The following is a 21,099-nucleotide window of genomic DNA, read 5'->3' on the forward strand; positions in this document are numbered from 1 at the left end:
AGTGGACCAGGAGGCTATCACAAGAACACTGGGCACGAGATATGAAAACACATTGGATGTGCCAGTGTTCTCTTTTATATGTCACACACATTGTATGGCCAGAGGTACTATACACCGGTCAGCCATAACACTTTGAGCAGTGAGAGGTGAAGTGAATAAGACTGAGTATCTCCTCATCATGGCACCTGTTAGTGGGTGGGATATATTAGGCAGCAAGTCAACATTTTGTCCTCAAAGTTAATGTTAGAAGCAGGAAAAATGGACAAGCGTAAGGATTTGAGTGAGTTTGACCAAAAGGGCCAAATTGTGATGTCTAGACCACTGGATCAGTGGAGCATCTCCAAACTGCAGCTCTTGTGGGGTGTTCCCAGTCTGCAGTGGTCAGTATCTATCAAAAGTGGACCAAGGATGGGACAGTTGGTGAACCGGCGACAGGGTCATGGGTGTTCAAGGCTCATTGATGCACGTGGGGAGAGAAGACTGGCCCGTGTGATCCGATCCAACAGACGAGCTACTGTTGCTCAAATTGCTGAAGAAGTTAATGCTGGTTCTGATAGAAAGGGGTCAGAATACACAGTGCAGGACGGGTCAGGGCAGGGTCAGTTTTGGCAGCAAAAGGGGGACCAACACAATATTAAGCAGGTGGTCATAATGTCATGCCTGGACAGTGTATGTCATCACCTGATCATCACACCCATTTGAGGTTCTTCATTTACCTGTTACCAAAAAGTTGAAAACACACAACTGTATAGAATGTCTATGTATGATGTAGCAGTAGAATTTCCCTTCACTGGAACTGGAACCAAATCTGTGCCAGCACAACAATTTCCCCGTGCACAAAGCCAGCTCCAAGATTAGAGTGGAGGAACTCCAGTGTCCTGCACAGAGACATGGCCTCAACCACACTGAACAGGTTTGAGATGAACTGGAACACTGACTAATCGCACAGGCCGCCTCATCCAGCACCAGCACCTGATCTCACTGAACCTCTTGCTGAATGGGGGTGGGGGGATTTGATGTCCAGGTGTCTACACACCATATAATGTAATATAATGTAATTACCATAATAAGTCATAATAGTATCATGAGTGAATATGTCATCTCCCCAAGCTCCCTGATATGATCCTGACCTTGGGTATCTGTGCAGTTTCTGTGGAAGCTCTCCCTGTATCCTTGTGAGTTTCTTCTGTTTTCCTCCCACCTCCCAGACACATGCCAGTAGGTGGTTACACTCTAGGTGTGTATGAGTGTGTATTCCCACCTCACACCCAATGTTCCCAGGATCCCTATTTCTTTGTGCGTTTCTTCTGGGTTCTCTGGTTTCCTCCAACCTCCCAAACACATGTCAGTAGGTGCACTTGAAGTGTGTGTATGTATTCCTGTCTCATGCTCAGTGTTTCTTGGATATGCTTTGGATCCAGTGCAACCTTGAGCACCCTCGATTCAAGCACTAAAGCATCACAGTGCAATTGTAGTAGTAATGTTATGGTCAATTATAGCATGCAAAACATGTTTTGTTTACAAAATCTGATTGGCTGATTTTTATGAAAGTGCATTAGTGGTGATTGCACCATAGTTTAGCTACCATCATGTCTAATAGTAAACACTGGTAGCGTCATGGTCCAGTCTGGTAACCATGGTAACCGTTGAGAAGTAACACATTAAACCCTATTGTTTTTGTGTATAAGTGTAGACAAAGTATGTATTTGCACAGTCATGAGCCAGCTCTGTAATTCCTCCTGAATGAAATATATCGCTCTGTTTGTTTTTCCTGAATGAAACCGTAACGGCCGCTATTAATAGCACGCGGCTGGTTGACGTCACTGTGGGAGGGAGGGCTGCGTCCGCGTCACGAGGGGGGCTGCGGCTGATTCTTTATCAACGCTTGTGAATGGAGAGCCAGAGCGCGTGAAGGCTGCAGCCAGGCGAGCAGAGCGCGAGACACAGTGCATCATTAACGCTCCAGCGCACAGGGAATAACATTTTATTTCGTGGGCTGAGGGTGGGACCGTGAAAGCGATCAGGAAATGATTTTGTTGCTTTTGCACAGCTAGCACTCGGAGAGTTCATTTTGCAAGGGGAAAGGAAGCAAGGCGCGGGTCGCCTTAGTGCACTTCAAGTCCAGACAACAATAAAAACGCACAAACCCAAAGAGACGGTAGGTGTGGGGAGCGGAGGGGAGCGGAGGGGAGGGGAGGGTTTAGTGTATTTGTGTGCGTTTGTGTGTCCGCAATCCAGCACTTGCACTTACCTGTCCGCTTACCTGTTCTTTGTTTACACTGCTTCTACAGCACGTAGGCTACCTGGTGTAATGTCTTCATTGTGTTTCAGATGTATGTTGCTGTTATTGTGCAGAAATAAACAGTAGAGTATTCTTCGGGTCAGTTTTCAATCTTCACATTAACTTACATGTTTAATGTCCATCCATAAGGCAGCTTCATGTTACCAATTGAAAGGTTACAGAACAGCTGTTACTGCTCAGGTGTAGGTCACTTAACAAACATCAACCATAGCTGCCTCATGCATGCAAGCAGATCTCAAGACACTAGATGAGAGCTTCTGAATGGTGTGAATATTTGCAGTAATGGTCCGCTGTAGTGTGCTCAGTAAAACTTTGCTATTGTGTCTAAAGAGGGATTAAAGCTTTTTAAAGTGAACATGCACATTAAGCACCAGGAAAGATCTCGTGCAACCAAATCAGTTCCTTTAGAGTTCGGACTCCATGCCTAATCCCGCATGATGTCAAAGACAGTGATTGCATCAGTGGTTATCATCAGCCGGTTTGTTTGTGCTGGTCAATAAATTTCACCACAGCATTGATTAGGAAGTCTGTGTTGTCACAAGGTCTGAAGAAATTCTGTATACACTCAGTGGACTTTTTATTAGGAACATCTGTACACCTACTCAATCATCTAATCATTTATTCAGTCAGCTAATCATGGGGCAGCAGTGCAGGTCTTACAATCACACAGGAGAAAAAATCTCACTGTGTTTAATGTTGTGTGAACTCTCCAGACTGGTGTGCATAAACATGCCTGGAGATCAGAGACCATCATGAAAATCTGGTGGTATGTTTATTTAAAATTTTCATTGAAAATAACAGATTTAAATTTTTAAATTATTGCAATATTTAAAACAAAAAGTTAATGGTGATTAGCACATTTTCCTCACATCTTCATGGGATTCTTCAGGGATTCTCCATCCTCCATGTGTGCAGAGTTTACATGTTTTTTCCCATGCTTACCGAGTTTCCTCTGGGTATTCCGGTTTCCTCCCCCAAGTCCAAAGCCATGCATGATAGTCTGGTTGTCCTTAGTGTGTGAATGTGTGTGTGATTGTGCCCTGTGGTGAGTTGACACCCCATACCTTGTGCACCGTGTCCCCTGGGGTCGACTCCCTGAGGTTCCCTGTGACCATGTGTATAATATACGGTTGAGAAAATGGATGGATGGATGGAACTGTCAGATTTTCCTCATGTCTAATCTCTGCACATGTTCAGAAAACACTCTAAAAATGGATTTTAAGGTTTTGCACAGGATATTCTGCTTTGTTGTCAGTAGTATAATTTGTCATAAAAACTGTTGCATTGAATTAAAATGGGAAGAATGCCAAATAGAAGTATTTTCCTTCGTGCTCTCAGACTTTTGGACCCCACTGTCTTTACACTTTTAGAAATAAAGGTTCTTCTAAGAACCAGTTGAAGAACCCATGAGGAACCATTTGTGTAATGCATGTTGGCAGTATGGAAAATATTTTGGAGAATAGCCAATACACACACACACACACGCACACACAGACACAATCAGTGATGTTGTTATTATATAAACAACATATCTTGTACATAATACCATAATGCACTTTACTCTGTTTTGTATAATGACTACAGTGATTAGCATCAATAATGCTGTGTCATGCTGTCTAATCAGATAAAAAATCTTCAGTGATGTCATGATTAATGACTGGAAAATGATAATCCCCTTGTAAATAAGGCTACGTTGAAGCATTATATAACTGTTATATGATGATCATTTTATCAGTCAAACACGTACTCTTTAATTATTCCTATGATATTCTTAATGTGTATAAAGTAGTATAGCATGTAATACTCAAAGAGCTGGCAGGCAGATCCATCATTCTAATGATAACCCATTTAAGAACCCTGTTGGCTGTGTAATCTAATATACATTTTAAATAAACTCCAGTCTGGAGTATTTGTCATTGAAAAAAAAGTAATAATAATTTCCTCATTATTCTTAAACAGCCTCATGGTTTGTCATAGTGTGAATGTTAATAATATCCTCATGCTATAGAAAGACATTTTGAATTGTTTGGCTCAGCAGGATCGAGATACAGGACAGCTATTTTGGGTGTGTGAAAAGACCTGTATTATGTTTTCAGTGACTCTGAGCCAAGGTCAGTGATCTTTGTGGCTCTTATATACAGAAACCCATGACCCGATAGATGTGTTATTTGTTCCCTGTGTCTCAACACAAGCATCTGGGGCTGATTATCAAACCCTTTCCCTGTACAGGATACTGCGGTGCAGAATGGACTACGAAAGGCCCAATGTAGAAACTATAAAGTGTGTTGTTGTGGGAGACAACGCTGTAGGGAAGACTCGCCTTATCTGTGCCCGAGCCTGTAACACCACGCTGACGCAGTACCAGCTGCTGGCCACTCATGTCCCTACAGTCTGGGCTATTGATCAATACCGAGTCTGCCAGGAGGTAAATCTCTTCTAATTTCCATGATCATTAGACAAAAATAGCAAACAAGTGACAAAGGATTGAACAACTTGGTGTTATCTACACTATATTGCCAAAAGTTTTGGGACGTCTGCCTTTCCATGCACATGAATGTAATATGGAGTTGTAACACCACCCTTTGCAGCTTTAACAGCTTCAACTCTTCTGGGAAGGCTTTCCGCAAGGTTTAGGAGTGTGTTTATGGGAATTTTTGACCGTTCCTCTAGAAGCACATTTGTGAGGTCAGGCACTGATGTTGGATGAGAAGGCCTGGCTTGCAGTCTCCACTCTAATTCATCCCAAAGGTGTTCTATGGACCTTGCTTTGGTCACTGGTGTGCAGTCATGTTGGAACAGGAAGGGGTCATCCCCAAAATGTTCCCACAAAGAGCATGAAATTGTCCAAAATGTCTTGGTATGAAGCTGAAGCATTAAGAGTTCCTTTCACTGGAACTAAGGGGCCGAGCCCAACCCCTGAAAAACAACACCTAAACTCACTGATTTGGAGGGGTGTCCCAAAACTTTTGGCAATATAGTTTATCACAAAGTCTTTAAGAACCTTTCGGACGCATCTGAATGTTCTACCTGCTAAAAATCAGGCCGTGATACTGAAAATCTCTTTGCTGCAGGTATTAGAGCGCTCTAGAGACGTGGTGGATGATGTCAGTGTGTCCCTCAGACTGTGGGACACCTTCGGAGACCACCACAAGGACAGGCGCTTTGCCTACGGCAGGTAAGGCAAGATAATTTTCGAACAAGATGTAACCGTATCCAGTGTTTCTAAAAGTGAACAGACAAAAGCAGAAGTTAAATAAGATTTATTCTGAAGATACAGCCACAACTATCGATCCATTCCTACCATGAAATATCAGAGATCCAGTCAAGTTGTAGCAGCATCCTGCAATCAGATCCTTTTCAGGATCCAAAAATCAGACGGAAATCTGAAACTTTTCATGTGAACAGATATGAATATGACACGACTCATGCGTTCATCACAACCATTTACAGAGCTTTGATTTAACTCATATGGCTTCATGGTTTCTTTTTCCAGCACGTCCACTGTTCTGGTGTCTTTTATTTTTAGCTTTAATTTTTTTAAACCATTTTCACATTGGTATGAGTTTATATGAAACCTAGCACCTCATATTGAATCTGCATTACCTGTGTGATGAATCAGATTTGTATGTTCACTGATGCAAGCTGCTTCTAAGTGAAGTGGACATGAGTTTTGAAGGTGGAGCTGTTATTATTTCAAAGAATCTTGTAATTCGGCAAACAAAAAAAATCCCCAAATCAACAAATATAAGACTGTGGTCCTATATAGAAGTTCTGAGCTTCCTAGAATATGAAGGCGGAATATAATGCATCATATCAGTTTCCCTTTTATTAGGACAAACGGTATAAATTAGTCAGCACGCCTCTTGACAGCAGCTGTAAAAAAGTACTTATCCTATTTAGGGAACAAGTGTTATATTGATATGTTCCAGCAAAAGCTCTTTTGTGTTGGTTGCGAGTGTGTGGCAGATGGTGTTTGACGGTTTGAGTGCATGCTGACTGGAGAGTCTTTCTTGCTTCTGACAGTTGCGAAGTAAGAAAACAGGACAACAGCAGTCACGCTGCTTGAAGCCTATGTCTGTTCCCTGAGAGCAAATTAGAGAACGCTTCCTCCTTGATTTGGTGCATCGGTCAGCACATTCACACCCAAGCGCGCACGTGGACGCAGTGGCCTGGGCGCACCATGCCGCGCTCCCTGTCCTTGGGCCAGTTGTCCTCTCAACAGAATTACATTTCCACTCGGTGGCGCCGTATATCCTCTCCCTGCTTTACTGGAACCTAAAAATAAAACGAGTGCTGAGGTGATAAACCATAAAATCAGCCCTGGATGCATGAAGATGGGAGGGCAGCTTTGGGGTGATCGCTGGACCACAACGTCCTTTATCTTTATTTATGTAATTATGACCGGAACTGTGGACTTGCGGTATAATATTTCTGGATGCTGACATACATCATACACATATTTAGTTGACATATATTTAGTTAGGGATCATTTTCCTCTGAATGTCCCCTGTGTCCACCTGCAAGTAGAAAAGAAAAGAAAAGGAGCATCTTCTGAATGCTGATTGGTTTGCAGCTGAATTAGAAATGAGAGAGAAACTGGGATGTGATCCAGAGGTCATGAATATAGATCATTATTTTATTTTTTTTAATAGGCTGATTTTAGGCTGATTTTAGAAATACAAATATAGGTTATGGCAAATGACCTTGTATGTAATGACCAACACTTTCAAAACTACAATGTTTATATTCACTTGCAAATGCTAGCAGACTGGTTAGCCAGTCGTGTGCTAAAATGTGACAAATACAGAATGGGTTTCTTCATAGAGTTTAGCTGATGAAGGTATCAGTAGAGACTAGTCAGTGGTGATACAGGTTAGCTACACCAGAGTCATCAGTATTGACCTGATCGAGCTGATATGCGCTTGGTTGGTCTTCGACCCTCAAGCCATTTCCTTTACACACAAAGGCTCAGAGCAATGCATTGATCCTGTCCAAGATCGACACAGTGTCTACTGCAGAGTTGATATATTATCAGCTTTTCTTTTGGTCAGTCAGGCTGTGCTTTCAGTAAACTATTGACTTTCTGGAAAGCTTTTTAGCTCAACAGCGATTATGTACACTGTGTAATATCCCATGTATCAAGCACATCCACATATAGAGCTCATTCCTGATCACTTCCTCTCTGATAGTTTTAGAAAAGTATAATAGTTTTAGAAAAGTGAAAAGAGCCCCAGATAAAGCCTCTCACTCCAAGATATCTGTTTCTGTTATTTTACAGGACTGTAGATATGCTATGAATGACATACTTCATGACGAAAGGTTCAGGGTTTGAGTCACACATTCATGATTCACAGTAACGATTGGTTTGGTACAAATGAGGAGAAAACTAACAATCTGAAGATATCAATTTTGCAAGGGCCAACTATTACTACGGAGCATTGTTCTGTTCCTGTTTTTGTTCATAGGGCACCTAGGACCTTAATACGAGTCTGATCATAATCAACACACTGTAAAGTCCACTGCAAGTCTGCAAGTCCACTGGCTTCTTTATAACTTTCTGCATTTCCAGTTTGACTGTGTGGTGTGGTAGCCGCGTCCATCGCTTGCCCTGTCAGCGAATTCTGCGCAATTCCTTTGGTGGACGATGAAGAAGGGGTGATCATACATTGTTCACTGTTCTTGTGTGGTTGCCGGTGTTCCTCCTGTCAGCATAGACAGTGTACTAACCTCACTCCCAGAAGGTATGCCAGCCACGTGTCAGTATGTCTGCATGTCCTCCTTCTTGGTTTTCTTTTTCGTTTGTCATGTTGTTTCCCATGTTCGAATTGGTCCTCATTGAGGCGACCCGCAAAAAAAAGCATTGCCGAAGTTGTTGCCGAAGCATTGCTGCACAAGACAAGACGTCTTGAAGGACGTGGGTGTCAACCAAAGGCAATCTTTTCACATCCTATCAGAAGGTCATTGTCAAGCCTGTATCGAGCCTGAAGGCAGGTTCCTCTGCATGCCAAACAAACACTGCAGGACTATGGTGTTGCTACGGATGCCGCTTGGCACCTGTCATGTACAGCATTCTTTGCTGCACATTCTGTTAGCATGCTTTGTCCAGTGATGTCTTGCCTTTTGTTACTATGACAATGATTTATGGTTGAGCAGTTGCTAGAGCTACCTTTTTTTTCATTTTCATACCCCAAGGTCTGATGTGGTGGTTCTGTGCTTTTCCATTGCCAACCCCAACTCCCTCTATCACGTGAAAACCATGTGGTACCTGGAAATCAAACACTTCTGCCCGCGTACTCCTGTTATTCTGGTTGGGTGTCAACTTGACCTACGCTATGCAGACTTGGAGGCTGTCAACCGGGCTAGACGGCCATTAGCAAGGTATTTGCTTAATATTTACTCTTCAGATTTCTTCAGGGTTTTATGTCCGACGTGATTTGTTGTTTTACCTAATGAGGTAAAGTAGCTGTCTCCAGCAAGAGAGGTTTGACCAAATGTCAGAGCAACATTAAAGCATCTCCTCATGTCTCAAAACAGGCCTATAAAACCAGGAGATATATTGCCCCCCGAGAGAGGACGGGAAGTAGCCAAGGAGTTGGGGATTCCATACTATGAGACAAGTGTCTTTGATCAGTTCGGCATTAAAGACATCTTTGACAACGCTATCCGAGCCGCTCTCATCTCCAGACGCCACCTTCAGTTCTGGAAGTCCCATCTACGGAGGGTTCAGAAGCCCCTTTTGCAGGCACCCTTCCTCCCACCAAAAGCACCTCCACCACTGATCAAGATCCCAGACTGTCCCCGCAACCACCAGGATGGCCCCAGGAAACTGCTGGAGAACCCTCTCTGTGCTGATGTTATGTTCATTGTTCAAGAACACTTCAATGTGTTTGCCCACAAGATCTACCTATCTACCTCATCCTCCAAGTTCTATGACCTGTTTCAGATGGACATCTCTGAAGAGTCCCAGCGCATGGTGGTGACAGAGCGTCATAGGCGAGAGCACCTGATGCGAACCCTCAGCCTGGACACAGAAGAAGCCATGGCTGTGCTGTCTAACCTCTCACCTAGTTCCTTACGGGCTTCCAAGAGTGATGGGACTCTGAAGGTGATGAGCTTTAATGCCAGGCACCACCACAATAAGCTGTCCTTGGCATTTTGGTGCAAGGCTTTCCAAAGTATCCACAAAGAAGCTGTGGTTAATCCAGTAACGGGAACAGCAGCTGTCATGACTGTGGTGAAGATGGACAACTCCTTCCAGCTGGCTCCATTCAAAGCAGTGCTGCGGTTCCTCTACACAGGAGAACTAAACGAAAAGGAGATGGACTTGATGAAGATTGCTCAGATTGCTGAGATCCTAGAGGTTTTTGACCTAAGAATGATGGTTGAGAATATCATGAACAAAGAAGGCTTTATGAATAAGGAAATCACAAAAGCGTTTCATGTGAGAAAAGCCAACAGGATTAAGGAGTGTCTTGTCAAGAGCAGCTTCACAGGTAAAAGACATGATTTAAATACAGATTACTTACTTGAATAAGAAACTGAATGACTGCTGACTGTGCTGCTACATCCTGCCTAATGCATAATTATAATTTTATATGAATCATTGATTTTGCAAGATCTTTTGCTCACTCTGTTCTTTTGTCATTCTGAAAGATGTGGTGTTTAGGTTGGATGACGGCACCATCGATGCCCATAAGCCGTTGCTGATCTCCAGTTGTGATTGGATGGCTGCTCTGTTTGGAGGCTCATTCATAGAGAGCGCAAATAATGAGGTGAGTCTGAAAACATTGCTCCGTGGACTCCCAGCTGATTTAATCCTTAAATTTTGGCCTTTGCTTTGTGTGCTTGAAAAAATCCAGAGCAAGTTTTCTTTCTAACAAGTGTAACAGGCAGGCCTAGTTTTTGCTGCTTGGTGCTGTGCTGGGTCAACATCATATACCAGTTTACAATTGGGACATCATTATTTTAGGCACTGTCCTACTTACCCTGAGTAAATAGTGCACATTTGAATCAGACAAGTGCTTCTACATTTCCTATATGTGTGTATATAAAATTTATAAATATATGCTGTTGAGTTGTCCCCTTAGTTATGTTTTATATTATCTGGCAGACTCCCTTATCCAGAGTGACAGAGATTTTATACAACTGAGCATTAAGGGCCTTGTTCATAGGCCCAGCAGTGGCAGCTTGGTGGACCTTGGATTTGAACTCACAACCTTCCAATAGCCCAACTAAGCTCCTACATGATTAAATTGTTATATGCATTTCCATCTATTACCATGTCCATCTACACATACTTTTAAAACCTCATCCAGTTCCACACTCCAGTGGTTCTCTTACCTTTAGTTTCTGGCTGCAGCTGTCCAAAACTCTTGTCACCTCCTCTCTCTGGTCTCCTCTTAAATCCTACTGCAGCAGCCTGGTTTTATCAGCACTGGGACTTAGACTGCACTGAAAACCCTTTGGCTGTGTGAATCACTGCTGCTATAAACACATTAGATCGTTAATTCTGCTGCAACTTGAGCGGTCAAAACATCTCAATATCAATATCAAAAGCACAGAAGAACATGAAGACTGTCTATTTTTGCCGAAGCAGACTGTCATGCTGTTTAGATTTGATTTTTCTTCTTTTTTTTCTTTTCTTTTTGTTTCTCTGTCAGTTTATAATGACACAATACATACTGACAGTGTGAGAAAACAGAGGATTTTTGTTTCCTTTCATTTTTTTCTTTTGTTATTGCTAACAGACTTTTATACAAAGATTTCATGATATATTTTTTGTTTCATTTGCACTATCAAACCATGAACATATTTAACCATCACCCCACTAGTCCGAGGTCAGCCTAGCTTTGATTCCACTGTGAAAAGACGGACAGAAGGACATCTTGTGAGCTCTGGTATTTCCAGAGAGATACATCACTGTGAAAGTCACATAGGCTGATATGTGAGAGACTAGCAATTAACTCATTAATAATGGATTGACACTCATAAAAAATCCCAGTCTTTATACTCTTCTTCATTCCCTTTTGGTGTCAGGTTGAACCTGATAAATAAACATTACTAAGCAAACCCTTTTTATACTTAATTATATAGTGTGTTGTGTGCAAACTGACATATTAAGCTTTCAAAGTAGTATTATTTTGTAGGCTCTTGGCCTAGTTTATCTTATTTTTATCCAGTACACCTACACATGGTGTACTTTGTAAGTATAAATTACTCACTGCAGTCCATCTGGGATAAGATCGCTATTCAGCTTCCCACAATCCCTCTGTAAGAACCTCTTCAGGACCAAATCTAACCAACTGTTATTTGGGTATTAGACCAGTGGCTTATTACACAATCTTTAACAACAATGTTATTAGATGTGTCTACATTATTATTCCACCTCGTGTAGAGTATACCTTATCTTCATCCTTGGGTAGTGTGTGTTCATTGTTATCTGCCCTTTTCTCAGTCCTGTTGTCTGGGTATTTTTGGTTTGGTTGGCAGATTGTTCTCAACCTCTTAGTAACCTTGAGGTGTTCAAAAAACCATGTTGGGGTCAGTCTCTGTCTCAGTGCTGTGCTGAAAGATCCATGCAGAGAGTCAGAGGTGGACGTGTAGCGGTGGTCATGTAGGCTTACGTGAACAGAACCACCTCATAAACACCCCATTTCAATTGTTCTGAGTATTTAATCAGTGTAGCAATACTTAATTTTGTATTTGTCAAATTTACTTCAATCCGTTTTTCAATCCTTTTATTTGTTCATCTTCACACACACACTCATGTTCCTTTGTCTCGGGTTTGAGCCTTAGCTTTCCACCGTTTAGATCCAGTTTCAGTTCAGTCTTTATGCCACAGACCGTGTGACTCTTTATCATTATAGAAATGCCTTTAATTGTCCTGTCTGCTTGTACTTTGATCCCTGTTATGGTTCATTTCCCTTAAAAATAAGGAACAAGTTCATCCAAAAATGACCTAAATTAACACAAGCCAATGTAAGATTAAATTAGATTTTAGATTAGATTAGATTTTTCACTAGTTCACATGTTATAGTAATCTTAACAATAATTATTTTTAGTTCCTAGAATAATTCTTCCCCAGATATTTTGTCCCTAATATTTTCTTTGCCAATTTCCCCCCACTAAAACCAACTCCCTGTCATACAGGGTGGGGCGCAAAAACTTCCCTTTTTTGAAGGCGAATGAAAGAAAAATTGTGGCTGATAAACAAAATTTATTTTTTGATAATGAAAGAACATAATTTCAATCTTCAAATCATGCTGTTTTAAACAAAATATCTTGAAGGTGGTGGCCACCGTTCTCTATGCACTGATGCATCCGATTTCTGATGTCTCCCTCTACACGTTCCAACATGTCCACCGAAATTCTGGCTATTTCCTGCTGAATAACATTCTTCAGCTGAAGCAGGTTTGTGGGGCGATGTTTAAACACCTCTGCCTTGAGGTATCCCCATAAAAGATCGGGCGAGCACGCCGCCCACAGGATGTCACCTCTAATCGAGATGAGCCGTCCGGGAACATTGCCCTCAAACATGTTTAAAACAGCATAATTTGAAAATTGAAATTGTTCTTTCATCAGCAACAATTTTTCTTTCATTCACCTTCAAAAAAAGGGAAGTTTTTGCGCCCCACCCTGTACAACAGCCAGTAACTGGGGACAGCGAAGGTTAACAGTGCTTCTTCAAAAGACATGTGAAGGCAGCCGACTGCATCGTTTCAAACTGCTGCTTAAGCAACATTACACACTCCGAGAAAAGCACTACTGAGCTCAGTGTCACTAATGTGACAGAAGAGAGACTAATGCCATCCCTGTCTCCCTGAGAGAGAGGTGCGGGTGGCTGGGGTGTTGTCAGTATTCAAACTCATGAACTCTGGGAGATTTTTAAGGAGATGCTAGATTACTGAGTACAGATTACAGAGTATGAGATAAGTGTAAGCAATGTGTGTGTATGTGTGTGTATGTGTGTGTATGTGTGTGTATGTGTGTGTGCGCTCTCTGTTGCCAGGTCTCTATTCCTAACACCAGCAGGGTGTGTATGCAGGCAGTGCTGGAGTATCTCTACACCAATCAGCTGTCACCCATGGCTGATTTGGACCCAATGGAATTAATTGCTCTGGCAAATAGACTGTGCCTTCCCCGCCTCATCGCCCTGACAGGTGCACCCTTCATCACACACACACACACACACACACACACACACACACACACACACAGAGAGAGAGAGAGAGAGCAGAAACTTGGATCAAACTATCATTTTGGTTCCTCTGTTCAGTGTTGCTTAGCAACGAGCAACGTCAAGGCTCTGGGGGAAAAAAAAGCTATTTCACAGACCATAGATTGTAGGTTGTCTAGTTAATGTCATCAACCTCCGTGTAAACCAGGAATACTGACAGTCTGACGTTGATCTATGGCTCACATATAGGCAAAGGTTTTGTGGAGCAGTGCCTAGGCCTCTGTCAGCAAAATTTCCTGGTTCAGACTTGTCACTTTAAACTGCTGCTAATGCTTTGCCAAAATCGTTTAGCAAGCTGAGTTCTGTTTTAAAATACTTTCCTTCCTTCCAACAGAGCAATATGCTGTGAGTGAGCTGGTAAGAGCTTCTAGAGATGCCCAAGACATCGACGGCGAGGTTCTCAACTACCTGGAGCTTGCTCAGGTATTCATTACATATTCCATAAGATGCTTTCTTATCAGTTGTGTTTATACTATGATGTATGATATAATATGATGTGTCCTTTTCTTCCTCACAGTTCCATAATGCCAACCAACTAACTGCTTGGTGCTTGCATCACATATGCACTCATTATAATAACATCTGTGCCAATTATCGCAAAGAGATCAAGTCCAAATCGCTAGGTAAGAGCATGACAATGAACACTGACGAGAGTTGTGTATACACACGTGGTGTGTGTGTGTATATTTATACATTCACCATCCGGTTTAATAGGAACACCTCTACACCTGCTGCTTTTTATCTAATCATGTGGAAGCATCGCAGAGTATAAAATCATGCAGAAACTGGTGAAAAAGAGCTTGAGTTAATGTTCACATCAAACATCAGACAGTCTGATCCCTGTGACTTTAAGCCTGGCATGGATATTGGTGCCAGTTGGGTAGATCTTCTGGGATTTACACACACAACAGTCTCTAGAGTTTACACAGAATAGTGCGAAAAACAAAAACATCCTGTAGCAGAAGGTCTGCAGACTGAAGCACCATGATGATGTAAGAGATCAGAGGGGAATGATCAGACTAATCTGAGCTTCCAGGCAGGATAAAATAGCTCAAATGATCACTCTATAACCGTGGTGAGGAGACAAGCATCTCAGAACACAAAACACATTTAAGCTTGATGTGAATGAGCTACAACAGCAGAAGATCAGGTTCCACTTTTGTCATGGGCACTGACCCACTCAAATTGGACAGGTGAAGACTGGAATGAAGCCAGGTGATTTTTTTGTCCAGTTTGGGTGAGTCTGTGCCAATAACTGCCTCAGGTTCCTGGTCCTAACTGACAGGAGTGGAACTCTGGGTTCTGTTGTAGCTCATAAACCTCCAGCTTTAATGTTTTGCGCATGCTGAGATGCTTTTCTGCTTAGTACGATTGTAAAGAGTGATTATGTGATCCTTCCTGGATGCTTGCAGCTTCCAATCTGACCATTTTCCTCTGATCTCTCTCTGATCTCAACGAGGCGTTTCTGCACAAGCAACTGTTTCTCATGGGGTGTGTTTGGGTTTTTTCACCAGTCTGTGTAATCTCTGGAGACTGTTGTGGGTGAAAATCCCAGATCATCAGCAGCTTCTGAAATCCTCAAACCAGCCCTGGTCATGTAGTTATGAAAAAACACTGTGTATTGGCTTTACACACTTTTCGGCTTTTTGTGCATCAACAATAACGCAGTGAAACAATGCCAAATAAAATCAAACACCATTTGTAGGAAGTGTGACTTGCAGTAGAATCAAAAACAGTTTCAGGGGTAAATAAACTGCCAGCAGAAGTGGTTCACTGTCTGGAGGAAGCTCATTTGATCTGAAGAAAACTAATCTCAAGCTTCGCCTCCAGCTATGTTTGTGTTGCATTTCCTTCCCTTTCCTTCACACAGCTCTAACTTCCTCCTCGCTGTCCAATGCATTCCTCACTTTACGGACTAAAACACGCACGCATTCGTGCTGTGAGAGTTAACTCGGCTCTCAGTTTAATTGGTCGTACAGCTAGCTAACATTAGCTGTCGTTGCTGAAGGATTTCCACCAATACATGCTTTCACCAAAGTGTGGAAACGTGGTGAAGAGGAAATAAAACATCAGTACATCAGTTAAATTCATAGCTAGCTTCTTACTATCAATGCTAACATAAGCTAACATACCTTACCCTGACACCGGTGTATGAATTTTACCATCAGGTATTTATTCCTAAAGCCTGGAAAATTCTGGATGCAGTATTAAAATGTATAATTCTCAGCTATATTGACAATGATGAGGTGAAAATGTTTCGACTACAAGCAAAGGTGATAATAAAGCCGGCGTTTCTGTGCTAAACAATTGTAAAAGACTTGGAACAAAGCATGGTCCCTACCTGTGTTTTATCTGAAAACGACTCCATCTTGAAACTTAGCAAACGTGTTATGAAATAAAGTGTAATGTTAGCTAGATTATTTGGAACATATAACCATATTTATTCTTAACCTCATTTACATTTACCTCAGCTCTCCTTCTTGCTTGGCTAATTGTGTTTATCATTCAATGCTAATTCACCCATTAGCTAGCTATCTATTACTATTTGTGTGGTAGCTAACTGGCTAGTTATCAGTGCTCACTAGGCTAAGTTACGATGTGTTTCTATTTTCTCTACTACAACTTGCTGTTTATTGCTAATTAGATAGCCATAGTTTTTTTAATATTGCAAGCTAGGCTAACTTTGAATTACAAAGTGTGGTCTGTGGCTAATAATTTATAGATAATTAAGTTTCATGGCTAATTTATAACTTACCAGAGGACAACGTTGTGTTTGGGACTGCTAGCTGTATTTACTAAAACTAAAGTAAATTTACTAAACGTAATGCTCCCTGTTAGCTAGCAGAAGGAATTGTTGAATGTAATTATAGTATTTTAAGTTCAGAGTAAAAATATTTATGTATAAAGAATCACCAACACCCTTAGCAACAAATTCTGATCACGGCATTTGGCCCATTTTATCATTGGTCACTCGTTAGTCAATGATTAGTCAATCTTCTTTTTATAAAATGTCGTGTTTTATCAGTAATAATTCTGCTTCATTAATAATTGCAGAGTTACTGTGGAACTTTAATGTTTCCATAATTAAAACCTCTCAACTTTCTGTGATTACGGCCTTCAGTTACTGTAGGACAGCCTGTAATTATTCCAATGTCCTCAACCTCAACAGACTCAGCAGCACCTTTCTTTCTTTCTTTCTTTCTTTCTTTCTTTCTTTCTTTCTTTCTTTCTTTCTTTCTTTCTTTCTTTCTTTCTTTCTTTCTTTCTTTCTTTCTTTCTTTCTTTCTTTCTTTCTTTCTTTCTTTCTTTCTTTCTTTCTTTCTTTTTTGCCCTTGACTGTTCCTGTTTCTTTCTTTTGGCCTGTCGTGTGAGCAGAAAACCAAGAGTACTTTGAGAAGCATCGCTGGCCTCCAGTGTGGTACCTGAAGGAGGAAGATCATTATCAGAGGGTGAGGAAGGAGAGGGAGAAGGAAGACGTGGTCCTGAACAAGCACCTGTCTCGCCGTCGCTGGTGTTTCTGGAGCACATCTCCTGCAGTGGCCTGAGAGAGGGGAACTGGAGGACAGAGGGGTGGGGGGAGTGTGAAAGTGAGAGAGAGAGAGTGAGAGAGAGAGTGAGAGAGAGAGTGAAAGTGAGAGAGAGAGAGAGAGAGAGAGAGAGAGTGCACTTCCATTCCTGCTAACTGCTAGCCATTTTCTGTCTTAACCTACAGACGATCAATCATCAATCTGGAAATGCACTGAAATCATTTCTGGGGGTTTACGCTACACCCAGTGAGTGGAGCAGACGTCCAAACGGTTTAAAGCACAATCTACAACCCGCAGAATTCCCAGAATACACGCCACCAAAATGTCAGAATTCTCAGACTAAGAAAAAATATTGTATTCTCTGGTTCTAGAATTTAAAAAAAAAAAACTACACCTAGACGTAACTGCTTTATTCTGACATTCCATTACTTTCCGTTTCCTTCTAGTTCCAGGTAATAAAGGATTTCTGCAGCTTCACCGTTCAGCTCATTAAATGTTAGCTGGCTAAATTGTTAGCAAATTTAGCAAATGCTGCTAACAAACACAAAAAGTTAGGACTGATTTTAATAGTGATTTTTATTCTGAATTGCTCTATTATTCTAAAATAAAATCAATCATCTTTCCATCCTGATAAACTACCTTCAGTAAAATGGCGTTTACGACTGAAACGCGCAGCATGTAGCCGGATCCGTGTGCGTTGTACGCTAAACAGCAGCTTCCTTTGACACCAGCCCTAATACGAAACATCAGGTAAATCAATGCAGTCACTATCCGCTGTACGATACGAAGGTCTGATGAAATGTACCATTTACTTTTGTAGTGCCGGGGAATTCCTCAGCCTAGCTAGTCCTGTAATTCTGTGTAAACATTTATGGTCGAATAAAACGTTAACTCTTTATTATTAGAAGGGCTTAGCACTACGGCATAGTTCAGGGCTTACTTCGAACCAAGAAGCAAAACAATCACTAGCCACCGATCACATGTACCGTCTTCACCGTGATTGTGCTTGGTGTTACATTTAGACTTCCTGTAGTGGATTTACACTTTATACTTTACACATCCAAGAGAGTTATAGTCATTTAAAGGGTTAAGAAATTCAAGGTGAATGTAATCGAGCAATAAGCTGAAAGTGCAGGCTTTTGCTTTCATGTGATTGTGTGTGTTGATCAGGAGGATCGTGTGTGTGTGTGTGTGTGTGTGTGTGTGTGATTATACAGTACATCATCACGATATCCCTGATCCAGCCAGGTCACACTGACACTGAGGGGAATCTTAATACTTGAAAAATAACCTGCTTCAGTCTTTAGCCATGTAGGCTTGTCTTCACGTAGCTGATGCTCACTCGTCATCATTTTCTTCTTTTCTGCTGCTGCAAACCAAGTGGCTGGTTCATTTGGTACTCGGCCTTTGATTTCTCTGGTCATCACCCTCAATGCTGGCAATTTATTGATGTATTTATTTATTTTCTAAACCAAATATTGTTTGGTGAATTACAATAAACGATTGATTTACCTACACCGAGTGTTTTGTGGTGTTTCTCTGACTCTATCATTCCACCGGCGCAGAGATCGGTCAGACCAGCAGCTCTGACAGGATTATTGTTTCTATGGTAACAGCTCATTCGCAGGACTTGGGCAGAATCTAAGCAAATATTGCCAAAAGTTTTGGGACACCCCTCCAGATCATTGAGTTCAGGTATTTTTCAGGGGTTGGACTCGGCCCCTTAGTTCCAGTGAAAGGAACTCTTTATGCTTCAGCTTCATACCAAGACATTTTGGACAATTTCATGCTCTTTGTGGGAACAGTTTGGGGATGACCCCTTCCTGTTCCAACATGACTGCACACCAGTGACCAAAGCAAGGTCCATAAAGACATGGATGAGTGAGTTTGGTGTGGAGGAACTTGACTGTCCTGCACAAAGTCCTGACCTCAACCCCATAGAACACCTTTGGGATGGATTAGTGAAATCAGTGAGTTGGAGGGGTGTCCCAAAACTTCTGATACTGTAGCTATAAGCGGACAGCAAATTGCTGCAGTATAAGAGGAATAAAACGCAATTAATGTGCTGTTCTTTCTGTTCTTTCATTCATTTCTGAATGAATGAAAATGAATGATGAGATTTCTTACATGTCAACAGCTTGTTTTTCTGAATTATCAAAGATTTTATATAAATAAATAAATGAGTAGAAAAATGGCTTAAGGAAGCTTGTGTTTGAGTCAGAGTTTGTGTGTGTGTGTGTGTGTGTGTGTGTGTGTGTGTTCCAGTATGAAATGATGTCTATTATTTTGTATTCTCTCTACTTTCTAATAATCTTTCAATATATTTAAAAATGACCAGGTGTGATGAGATTTTATGATCTTCACTTAAAATGTAGAAAACTATTTTCTTTTTAAGAGAGAAAAGTGCCCAGTGTTAGTAGGGTTGTATAACTGGTTAATTATAATGTCCTGGTCTCTGTAATAACTATCTGGTCAGTTTAATTTTAGATTAAATTTCAAAAAGTATAAGATATTTAGTAAGTGTGGAATAAAAGAGTTTGTTATGTATTCTTACCTGGGTTTGATTATTTATTTAATTCATTTAATTTTATTTTATTTTATTTTTTAACCAGAAACCAGACAGTTTCTTACAGTTCCAGTGAAGCAGTGACCCTAGACAGCTGAAGTGTTTAAATGGTCTGCTCTTCCAAAATCCATATAGAATATAAATAATTACCTCCACGTGCAGAGATTCCGAAGGGAAATCTCCATGCGCTGTGCTCCATGTAAGATTCCTTCCTATCAGACTCCACCATTAATAAGGCATGTCTCAAGGTTGCTACAAGTTTCTGTGAAAGTGACCTAGAAAAGTGTGGCCTTGTGGGCAGTACTGTCATTCTCAGCTGCCCTTCAGAAGCGTTCTGTCTTTCACACTGAGAGGATTGGGCTCTGTTTCGTACCCACACTCTATCCTCGACCTGACAGGCTGAAGCGTGGCATCTGTAATCAGAAATTGCTCCACATTCCTCATGTATGCTTCATACACACTGTCTGTGGGTGTTGGGTATTTTTTATGACCAGTCGTCAGGAGCTCCCTCTCCTGGTAGATGTTTTTCTTGTACTGCTGCTAATTTAATCATTTTTTAAATCCAGATTAAAGACGGAAGCTGGAGGAGGGCATTGTGTCTTAGTGTTTAGCATGTTTAGTGTGTGTGTGTGTGTGTGTGTGTGTGTGTGTGTGTGTATGTTCTCCCCATGCTTCCTGTTTCCTGTGGTTTCCTCCCTCAGTCTGAACACTGGCATTGTAGGCTGATTGGCATCTCTGAATATTCTGACGTGTGTAAGTGTGTGAGATTGTGTCTAGCACCATGTCCAGGATGTCCCTCACATTATGCCCCGAATCTTCTGGGATAAGTTCACCTGGACTTATTCAATCTGTCTTATTCACAGTTCCTGTAATTAAACACTCCATTTTGAGTAAATACATGTAGATTGTTTTTTGTTGTTGTTGTTGTTTGTCATTAACAGTAAATAGTGATAGACATGACAAATTCTAATAAATATACTTTCTCAGTAGCATTTTCACAGTAAATGATGTAAGTTTGTGTATAACCAGTTTTACTAAATGTCTCACAACAAAATTTACTATAAACACTGATCTGACCTCACAGTAGAAAGTTTTTAACAGTAAATTCTCAAACTGACCGAGGAGTCCTATTATAAGTTGCGTCATGTCTCCCTCTGGTGGACAGATGATGAAGTATTTTTATTGCTTACGTGCACAATCGCACACTAACACAGTGTCCAGGGCATAGCCAAACTTTTTACAGTGGAGTGGCCAGGTAAGATCCAGTGTATAGTATATATACTATACTGAGAACTATACTGAGAACTATACTCTGCTGGACACACACACACACACAAAAAACTGTCCTGTTTGCATGCATATGTCACTTTAATATTTGCCCACACTGTCAACACTATTCTTTTGCACAGAGTCGGTCTACATGTTGTTTGTCTGCACTGTCTTGTCTTGTCATCCTGTGCACTTCTCT

The 21,099-nt window shown here is 41.3% G+C and overlaps 1 protein-coding gene across 2 annotated transcripts; it reads left to right on the forward strand.

Moving 5' to 3' along the window:
* Positions 1–1,883: 1,883 nt before the first annotated feature.
* Positions 1,884–19,122, forward strand: rhobtb1 (Rho related BTB domain containing 1). Of its 2 annotated transcripts, none has more exons than XM_058405484.1 (10): positions 1,884–2,158; positions 4,532–4,727; positions 5,374–5,477; positions 8,495–8,680; positions 8,837–9,795; positions 9,956–10,074; positions 13,311–13,461; positions 13,873–13,961; positions 14,056–14,161; positions 16,914–19,122. In XM_058405484.1, exons 2-10 carry the CDS (start codon positions 4,548–4,550, stop codon positions 17,081–17,083), a joined length of 2,064 nt encoding a protein of 687 aa, XP_058261467.1. In that variant the 5' UTR covers positions 1,884–2,158; positions 4,532–4,547; the 3' UTR covers positions 17,084–19,122. The 2 variants fall into 2 exon arrangements, with proteins under 2 accessions (XP_058261467.1, XP_058261468.1); XM_058405485.1 differs by lacking the exon at positions 1,884–2,158 and adding an exon at positions 7,872–8,043 and having other exon boundaries at positions 4,711–4,727.
* Positions 19,123–21,099: the final 1,977 nt, after the last annotated feature.

This window comes from Hemibagrus wyckioides, linkage group LG13, assembly GCF_019097595.1.
Source record: "Hemibagrus wyckioides isolate EC202008001 linkage group LG13, SWU_Hwy_1.0, whole genome shotgun sequence".
Lineage (NCBI taxonomy): Eukaryota > Metazoa > Chordata > Actinopteri > Siluriformes > Bagridae > Hemibagrus > Hemibagrus wyckioides.

Excerpts from the sequence above, each read along its gene's own strand:
- rhobtb1 (XM_058405484.1), top strand. The coding sequence starts at position 4,548 with ATGGACTACGAAAGGCCCAATGTAGAAACTATAAAGTGTGTTGTTGTG. Across the intron at positions 4,728-5,373 it reads AATACCGAGTCTGCCAGGAG|GTATTAGAGCGCTCTAGAGA; the intron begins GTAAATCTCTTC and ends TCTTTGCTGCAG. Across the intron at positions 8,681-8,836 it reads GCTAGACGGCCATTAGCAAG|GCCTATAAAACCAGGAGATA; the intron begins GTATTTGCTTAA and ends GTCTCAAAACAG.